This window comes from Rhododendron vialii, chromosome 10a (assembly GCF_030253575.1).
Source record: "Rhododendron vialii isolate Sample 1 chromosome 10a, ASM3025357v1".
In the NCBI taxonomy this organism is placed as follows: domain Eukaryota; kingdom Viridiplantae; phylum Streptophyta; class Magnoliopsida; order Ericales; family Ericaceae; genus Rhododendron; species Rhododendron vialii.
In genome coordinates this window covers 27,899,560-27,909,515 of record NC_080566.1, presented here as the reverse complement: position 1 = coordinate 27,909,515, position 9,956 = coordinate 27,899,560, and the positions used below count along the sequence as shown (strand labels likewise).

Sequence of the window (9,956 nt, the reverse complement as noted above, 5' to 3'; positions counted from 1 at the left end):
GGTTCCCCTAAATTAGAGGTACGTCCACGGAAGCGTAATCACTACCATATCTTCCACTATATGATAATGTGGTTACAAGAGTTCTTCCCTAGCAAGCAACTGAGGCATACAACTAGAGGCATACAACATCACCCAAAAGTAGATTTCAACATTTTCAACAAAGAATACAAGTTTAGGTCTCACCAAGTGGATTTCTCAAACTCTTAGAATCCGAGAGAAATTTGTCGATCCGCTCCAATAAACATGTAGAGCTCGTCAAAGTGAAGAACATACCGGAACCTCATCAAGATCGGAGAAGAAACGATGGTCCTATCTTGGCTTGAACTTGAGTAATTCCCTTAGGCTCCGATCCAGAACACCTTCTTAAAAAATAAGTATTTATTTCACATTTTCAAACTCAAAAATAATGTAAATGAAAAATAATATTTCAATTTTTTTTTTGCACCGTATAAAAGATCTCAATAAGATCTATCAATTAAGATTCATATTGCTAGAAAAATTATTTGCGTAAACACATTATTTTTGAGCTTGAAATTGCCTTCTTAAAAAATAAGTACTTATTTCGTATTCTGGAACGGGGCCCTAGCCCTTTTCCCTTTTTGCTGTCGAGCTCTCCGTATCTCTCGAATAACCCAGAAAGAGGAGAAATTTTTCAGCGCCGAGCGGGCACGGTGCCACGTGGTGCCGAGCATATTTCGGCCGTCCAAATGTATTTTGGACAACACAGATCTGTTTGGACTTGAGGGGGTGTTTTGATAATTTTACACTTAAAAATTACTCAAACAGATCTGGACTGTCCAAAATATGTTTAGACTGCTGGTGCTCGGCACCATGTGCCACCATGCCCGCTCGGCACTGAAAAATTTCTCCAGAACTGAGACTAAAAACTCTCCTGACTTTCTTTTGTAATTCCATAGTGGAATTACAAGTTCTCCCTTTGACATTCTATCAATGACAAGATGACCCATATTTATTTGGACCCAATCAAATGAGATCCTTGTGGAACCCACCAACAAGGAGGGACCCACCCAACAACTCTCCCCCTCCAGAATTAGGTGGGGGGTTTAACCAATCCCGCTTGGGAACAACAAAACACATGCTTCTCCTTGGGCAAAGATTTTGTCATCATATCGGAACCATTCTTGTCCATATGGACTTTTTCAAGTTGCAACAAATTTTCATCCAACACATCACGGATCCAATGATAACGCACATCAATGTGTTTCGACCATGAATAAAAAGTTGGGTTCTTGCTCAAATGAATATTACTTCGATTGTCACAATAGAAAACATACCTCTTTTGTTCAAAACCCAATTCTTGAAGAAGCTTTTTCACCCATAGCAAATCCTTGCAACCCTTTGCCATTGCAGTGTACTCGGCCTCGATGGTAGATAACGCAACACATTTCAACAGTAGCCCAGTGAATTTTCTAGAATCAACATCTCCCTCCATGTCTGCATCCGTATAGCCTTCTAACAGAGGCTTACCATTTCCAAAATATAAACACATTTTGGAAGTATCGCGGAGATAACACAAAATCCATTTTACCGCAGCCCAATGATCCTTTCCCGGATTAGACAGAAATCTACCTACCATACCAACCGCATAGGCTATGTCGGGCCTAGTACATACCATTGCCTACATTAACAAGCGAACTGCCGATGCATATGAAACATTTTTCATTTCAATTTTTTCCTTCTCACTTGCCGGACTTTGCTTGGAGCTTAGTTTGAAATGATTAGCAAGTGGAGTACCAACCAGTTTAGCCTTACTCATGTTAAACCTCTCTAGCACCTTCTCTGTCACAACCCAAATCTAGCGGATTTGAATATTGTGACCGGCCAGTGAGTCCATCTCACTAAAGGCCTCTATTGACTCTTTATTAAAAGAAATAACCATGACATTTACGGAAGCCTTCTTTAATAATCAACGATCACTTAGAGTGATTTATTCATTATGCTAATATCAACATATGCTACACTCTTCTTTTATTCATTACATAACCATATCACCAGCATAATACTATTAATACTCGACCCGTCTCTCTAATCCTGATTACCTGAAAAGAAAGATTTCAATAACATAAGCCACTGCTTGTGTGAGATTATGAATTATCAGAGTTACATGAGCTACCATGGAATTCTTTTTATCAAAGAGAAACAGGAACCAAACTTCAGTTTTTCATAGCTTGAACTGTAACCAAGACCATAACTTCAGTTTTTCATGGCTTAAACTGTAACCAACATCATAAACAAGTTCGTATATAACATAACATGCTGTAAACATAATACGATATGCCATCCAAGGATTACCGCCAGTAATGAGGGAGCGACCCCCAAATAACATGATGAATTGATCAATTCAGTTGGACACCTGGCTGTGCCCCCTTTTCCATTCCGTCCTTATAACACCATTCTGACTAGTATCTTTAACGTCCCCTAGATTCAGGGACATCGTTTGGATGTATCGATAATACCTTTTTCCATAAACTGTTCAAAACATTATAATTCCATGGTATATTTACTACAAAAGAAGTTTATTGTTAAATAACCATAATTTAAAAACATAAACTTTACAAAAATTCATGTAACATGGATAATTCATAACTCACCTTTCGTTCCGTCCAACTTGGCTTATGATCAACTACTTTGCAGGACTCGTATCTAATTCTTTTCCGCTTCTTTACTCCTCTTTTCACTCTCTCTCTCTCTTCTTCTTCTTTTTTTCTCTTCTTTTCTAGTTGAGTGCCGTGAGTGTGGTGTGTGTGTTTTGGGTTGTGTGTGTAGCGCGTGCTTGTGGAGTAGATGAGAAGGCTATTTATAGTGTTGGATCACAAGCTCTAGAATATTCTATCATATCCAACTATATCTTATCCAAATCTAGGGTAATCTTATCATATCCTATCCAAATCTAAATTAATCATATCCTATCTTATCCAAATCTAGAATAATCTATATATAATCTAATAAAATCTTATCATATCTTATCCAAATCTAATAAAATCTTATCATATCTAAGCATATCCCACAAAATCTAGGGATATTTTAATAGGATTTGATCTGATTCGCCCTATAATGAGATGTTACCTCTTTCCGGATTATTTGTTTCGGTTCTCCGCCTCACGGGAACTTATGTCCTTTCCCTTGGCCACAATGTCGTTAACAGGGTTAGGGCAATAACGTTTTAAAAATTAACACATATGCAGAAAAATACTCTAATTGTTTTATACCTTAAGTCACAAACAATCTACTTTTTGAATTCTAACGGTAAGCGGCCCGTTAAATGATTATCCCCTTACTTTCCTTATTCGTTTTCGTTCTAAGAAGTCGGGGTGTTACATTCTCAATGTACCTTTCTTGCGATAGCCAAAGCTTGCCATTATTCCTATCACGGGTGATCTTCATGCAAAGTATTTGCTTCGCGGGCTCATAGCAAAGGATTTGCCAATCTCCTTTTTCAACCTCTCAATTTTTCCCGCATCGTGGCCAATGATTAACATATCGTCCACATAAAGCAATAAACTAATGAAGTCACCATTGGAGAATTTCTTCATGAATACACAATGATCCGAAGAAGTCCTATTAAACCCATGTTCAACCATGAACGAATCAAACTTCTTTGACCATTGTCGCGGCGCTTGCTTTAGCCCATACAAGCTATTCTTTAGTTTACAAACTAAGTTCTTCTTGCCTTTGACTTCGAACCCCTCCGATTATTCCATGTAAATTTCTTCCTCCAAATCACCATGAAGAAAAGCTGTTTTTACATCAAGCTTCACAATCTCCACATTCAAGCTAGCGGCCAACCCAAGAACAACCCCGTATAGATGGCATCTTCACCACTGGTGAGAAAATCTCTTTGAAGTCAATTCCCTTTTTCTGGCCAAATCCCTTCACAACCAACCTTGCCTTGTACCGTGGCTATGAGCTTTTCTCTTCGGTCTTCAAGCGATACACCCACTTGTTTTTAAGAGCTCTCTTACCATTAGGCAATTTCACCAAGTCGTAAGTGTGGTTCTCATGTAAGGATTTCATCTCTTCTTGCATGGCTTTCATCCACTTCCCCTTATGCTTGTGAGTTAGAGCTTCTTCGTAGCACTTAGATTCTCCACAATCTGTAAGCATCACATACTCATCAGGTGAATACCTTCTTGAAGGTTGCGTTTCTCTAGTTGACCTTCTCAACTATTCTACCAGGTGGTTCAGAAAGAACTTGTTCTTGTTGCACTTCTTGCATATTCTGTTTCCTCAACTGCAGGAGTTTTTTCAACATCATCATCATTCTGTACGTCTCCCCCATAATCATCATGCACATACCTGTGAGAGATGAAGATCCCATAGTCTCAACTGCAATAGCAAGCCTTTCCTGCTACAACATCGATCGGACCATAAGCACAAGACAAACATGTGCAACAACGTTGTTCCACAAATCCTATATACGCGCTAATTAATTATGAAAGCAAAAAGTGAAAAAAAGAAGAAAAAAATTAAAAATAAAGCAATGCGTCTAAGGAATACGATGGCCCAATTAATCTACCCTAAGAGAAGTCTATTAAAATTGGTCACAACTATAAGCTTCCTTATGGCCCAATTAATCTAGCTCTATAAAAGGTTTTATTTTGAGTGTTCAAGTATGTTTCGTGTTTGGGAGAGTGAAGTAAGACTTTTAATTTGATTTTATCAAATGCTTAGAGTGAATGATGAAATGAGGTGGAAAGACAGAAAACAGGACAAAAGATCGAAGTTAAATAATCTGTACTACTTCCTTTTAAATGTAGGAACGTGTTTTTTGCCTTTTGTTTTCCACAAATGCCCCAAGCACCTCCTACTGATGGCTGGCCCATCCTACGCCCCTTCCCAACCGACTCAACACAACGGCTCCAAGGAAATAATGCAAAACACCAACGGCCTTCCCTGACTACCAAGGCTTGGATTTATTAGTGGTTATTTTCTCCCTAAGAACTCAATGGGTTGTGTCTGTTCTGTTTGGACAATTGGGTGTGTCCATTTAGGTTACACCTTCTCGCCCCAACCGATGTCCATTCAAGCAGTTGCAAATCTGTCTATAAATTGAGTCTAATTTCCTCCATTTCTGCTTAAGAGTTCCTGACACAATTAGCACGCACATACATTGCATAATTTTGTTCATCGAGAGTAAGGACTGGAATTGGTTAGCCAGATACGCAGATTGCAATGCCGTCTCCGTGTCTCTCCATTTCTGCAAAAGATTTTCCTGACACAATTAGCACGGACATATATTGCGTAATTTTGTTCATCGAGAGAGTAAGGATTGGAGTTGGTTCGCCAGATACGCGGATTGCAATGTTGTTTCCGTGTATCAATAGTGCATTGTATCCTGGGAAGTAGACACCCAAGAAGTTTGTGAAAATTGTTGTAGGGACAATCTAACTTAAGGACATAGTGCTCGCACTACCCTTAAGTCATTTTTCGATTGTTTTGCATTTGGATTACGGCAATCACTGTTAGTTTGGACTCTATTCATCTGTTCTCAATTTTTCCCGTTCCTGATTCTTGTCAAGTTGGATTTATTGGTCTTGGCAGAAAAGAAAAAAGGAAAATCAACAGCATTTTATCCTCCAGTTTCATGCCAATGCATATTCTGCTATACCAATACATATTCTGCTAGCTACACCAATTTCGTGCTTCATTTTTCGCTCCTCTCCCGTTTATTTGGCAATATTATCAGTTTACACTATAGTGTTCTAGGTTTGATAGAGCGTACATGCTCCGAACCAAGTAACATTGAATAGGTTGCATCGTCTCCTAAGGGCATAATTTCCGCAGGTTTGTTGTGTAGAACATAGCATTCGTGCCTTAAAAGAAGTGATTTACGTGGTTTAATTGAAATTTTTTTTTTTTTTACGTACAATCTAATTATCGTGCTTTTTGGAATCAGGCTTTATAATGCTTTTGTTTATTTTGTATTTTAATACCACGTGAACTTAACTTGTGTACTTTGAAAAAGGCTGCAAGTGAATCAAAGTATATAATAGTAGTATATATAATAATACTAATAAGAAGATGAAAATTGAAATAGACGTTACCATCTATCTATAGTGGTTCTCTCTCCATCCCCCCACTCCCTCCCTCAACCTGCTCTCTTCTTCATCTCAATTGAAAATTGAACTGATTTTCATCATGTTTGTGTAAATTATAAAACAAAATCATGTTTGCATACCTTGACTGGCGAAGATATGTGCAAAAGAAGATTTCAAAGAAGCAAAGCATACGACGTTGACAAACTTTTCAACATCTCCATCCAAGATAAAAGATGGCCAAATGCAAGCTTCATCACATGAAACTTGTCCTGGCTGTCAATATATCTTGCGTTTTGGCGATGATTCTCTATTTGCCGATGGTTTATCATCACGAGCATGTATCACCACCCGTTTCTCAGTAAGTACTGATTTCTGTTACTTGTTTTTTCTAGTTTCTCCCAATAGTTTGATCACTTCCCATCACATACAATTTCACAAGGCATCTGTGCTTGGCATGGCTCCATAAGCTTGACAATCTCCCCAGTATGATTCGCTGCAAAAAGTTGTTGGAAAAATTGGCCGCTGCAAATTCTGAAATGTTGACGGAATCTCCACCAAAAGTGAAATACGCTTCGAGTCACGACTATGTCGCTTTCCTAAAGACAGTATTTGCCCCCACCAATACCGGTATGCAAAGGGTTACAGCAAACCTGCCTTCAAGATAAATCGAAGCCCGAACTTGAAGTTCTTTCCGTTTTCGTTTGCACTAACGAAACGGACAGAATATCTGCTTGAACGAATATAAGAACCGAGAACCACTGTGTTCTATTTTCTGCAGCAAAACAGAACGCAGAATGAATGCTAGAAAATATAGAGAGAGATGTGGGAGAAATTCGGATTATGTGTGTATATAATGAGGCACTGGATTCTGCTAAGTAGTGGTCTATTTATAGGCCACTACGCACCCATTGAGAATGACGTGCTAAGTGCAAAGTGCGCCGCTAAAGCGCCTCAATGCACCACAGCCCACGCCGCTAAAGCGCCTCAATGAGTGTGTACCGGCTCTGCTGTATGGTGCTTCCCTTTGGAAGCACCACACTAGATCATTAGTTACTTACATTAGGAATGTTTCCTAATATATACCACTCCAACATCTCTCAGCTTACCAATGTGGGACAAAGCTCACAAAGAGGAAAAACAAGCATTCTAAGGAAACAAAGGAATTTACAAAACCAAAACCAACGACTCTTTTATTTTGAAAATCTCTAACAAAAGTGTGCTAAGTTGTCGACCTTAAACAGACTTATAATTGTGCTTGAGTAAGGCATGACTCATATGCTTCACAATTTCTGCATTTATGCCAAACTCCTTCTATCTAACCATATTTTCCCCGACTTTGCATGAGAACAAATTGTTCCTTGTTAATCCTCAGTTGATTTAATGTAGGCCGAACTTCGTGAGGAGGTTTGATCCTCGATACGTATCGAATTTAGATATTAGTTGGGAAGAAATAAAGGTCATCAGGACAATACCCGGAAACAATAAGTTTCATGGAATCGGGCTTTTGAATTTGAACAAGATCGAAACAAATCACTGGAAGCAGCTTATTTCCAATTCAGATCATGTTGTCTTGCACCTAGATTATGCTGAGAAAAATATGACTTGGGATATGTTATACCCGGAATGGATAGACGAAGAACGAGAATATGGAATCCCAATTTGCCAATCACTACCAAAAATTGAAGAGCCAAAGAAACGGCTAGATCTCATTATCGTTAAGCTTCCTTGTCGAGATCACAAGGCGAACTGGTCTAGAGACGTGGCTCGTTTGCACTTGCAGCTTGCTGCTGCTCAGCTAGCAGTGTCAAGCAAAGGATATCAGCCGGTGCATTTGCTTTTTGTCACCAAATGTTTTCCAATTCCAAATCTGTTTCCCTGCAAGGAACTTGTTTTACGGGAAGGCAACATGTGGTTATACAAACCAAATTTGGATATATTGAGAGAAAAACTCCGGCTTCCTGTTGGTTCGTGTGAACTTGCACTTCCGCTCAACCCTAAAGGTCAGTTCAAATCTGGTGTGTTCAAATTTCTATTTGAAACATTTCCGACAACAGAACACTTTCCAATAAAGACCAGTAAGATGTGTTCAAATTTCTAAAACATGTTCACCATCAAGAATGAGAAACAAACGGGAACACGTGTTTTCAAAACTTTCATTGTGTATTATGGTTGGAAACTTGAACAACTAAAAACGGGATATGGATATAAAGTAAACGAATATAATACCAGAAGGATTTGCTTTGCTGTTTCATTGAATTCGTATTCTTGAAACAGAACAAGTGCGATCTGGAAATAGTCATCGAGAGGCATACGCAACGATTCTCCACTCTGCTCATGTCTACGTCTGTGGAGCCATAGCAGCAGCACGAAGCATCCGAATGACCGGATCCACCCGCGACCTTATCATACTTGTTGACGAAACAACCAGCAAGTACCACAGGAGCGGACTCGAGGCTGCAGGGTGGAATATAAGGACAATCCAAAGAATAAGAAATCCGAAAGCGGAAAAGAATGCCTACAACGAATGGAACTACAGCAAGTTCCGGTTATGGCAACTAACGGACTACGACAAAATCATCTTCATCGATGCTGATTTACTGGTACTTAGAAACATTGATTTCTTATTCAGCATGCCAGAAATTTCTGCCACCGGAAATCATGGAATGCTTTTCAATTCTGGTGTTATGGTGATTGAGCCTTCAAATTGTACTTTTCAACTTTTGATGGACCATGTCACCGAAATTGATTCGTACAATGGTGGAGATCAAGGATATTTGAATGAAATTTTCACGTGGTGGCATCGGATTTCGAAACACATGAATTTTCTGAAGCACTTCTGGATTGGTGACGATGAGGCAGTGAAGGAAAAGAAAACGAAGCTTTTTGGAGCTGATCCTCCGATTCTGTACGTGCTTCATTACGTAGGATCTAAGCCATGGATGTGCTTTCGCGACTACGACTGCAACTGGAATGTGGACTTTATGCAGGAGTATGCGAGCGATGTTGCACACGAGAAGTGGTGGAAAGTGCACGATGAGATGCCGGGGGAGTTGCAGCAGTTTTGCATGTTAAGGACGAAGCAGAAGATGCAGTTGGAGTGGGATAGGAGGTTTGCTGAGAAATGGAAGTACGCAGATGGGCATTGGAGAAGGAAAGTTGAGGATCCGAGGTTGAAGAAGTGTGTCGATAAGTTGTGCTTGTGAAGGTCATGTTACCGCATTAGGGGGAGACTAAATGGACTGGTGATGAGTTTGATTTTTTGAACTTACACGTATCTGTCCTGCTTCAAAGAGTTTTGGACAGTGCTTTGCTCAAGTATCGTGCAAGTATTCAGATTAGGATTTTGTTGGTTAATTCGTAAAACACCGTTGTTTTGGACTACCAAAGAATTGTCGACCAAGCATTTAACAATTTCTGAACTAGTACTGTGTTGCGCTGCGCGCCCACCCATTGTTCATTTATTGGGATAGCAGAAAGTGAGAGATTTTGCTGCATCCACTATCCTTGTTTTCCTCATATTTGGTCCATATTTTGTCAATGCATTTGGTTTGATGTTTGTTGAATCTTTTTTTGTGATTGAACTATGTCTTCCATAACAGATTCATAGATAGAGAGAATGAGGTGAAGCAGTCAAAACCACGGGTCCCCCAACCACCGCATAGAGCCCCTTTGGATCCCTGGACGAAATCCAGGCTTAGCAGGTAGCTAGTTTGCACTCCCTAAAGAAGGAAAAAAGTTCTCAATCAGATGCTTGAACTATGTCGTTAAAATTTCCGTCTACAGATTTTGTTTCCATTATGTGTTGGTATGTAGTAATATAATGAAGTTCCTCAAAGTTTATAGAACTATGCAGCACAGGGAATGATAATGTCAATGTGACAATTTCAGTGCACTGCT

The 9,956-nt window shown here is 39.4% G+C and overlaps 1 protein-coding gene across 1 annotated transcript; it reads left to right on the top strand.

The window, feature by feature from the left end:
• The first annotated feature begins 6,070 nt into the window (after positions 1-6,070).
• On the top strand, positions 6,071-9,615 carry LOC131303798 (UDP-glucuronate:xylan alpha-glucuronosyltransferase 1-like). Its single transcript, XM_058330826.1, has 3 exons — positions 6,071-6,417; positions 7,446-8,059; positions 8,334-9,615. Exons 1-3 carry the CDS (start codon positions 6,293-6,295, stop codon positions 9,260-9,262), a joined length of 1,668 nt encoding a protein of 555 aa, XP_058186809.1. The 5' UTR covers positions 6,071-6,292; the 3' UTR covers positions 9,263-9,615.
• The last annotated feature ends 341 nt before the right edge of the window (positions 9,616-9,956 follow it).

Coding starts and splice junctions, on each gene's coding strand:
- LOC131303798 (XM_058330826.1), top strand. CDS start 6,293: ATGGCCAAATGCAAGCTTCATCACATGAAACTTGTCCTGGCTGTCAAT. Junction 6,418..7,445: donor GTATCACCACCCGTTTCTCA/GTAAGTACTGAT, acceptor GATTTAATGTAG/GCCGAACTTCGTGAGGAGGT. Junction 8,060..8,333: donor ACTTCCGCTCAACCCTAAAG/GTCAGTTCAAAT, acceptor TTCTTGAAACAG/AACAAGTGCGATCTGGAAAT.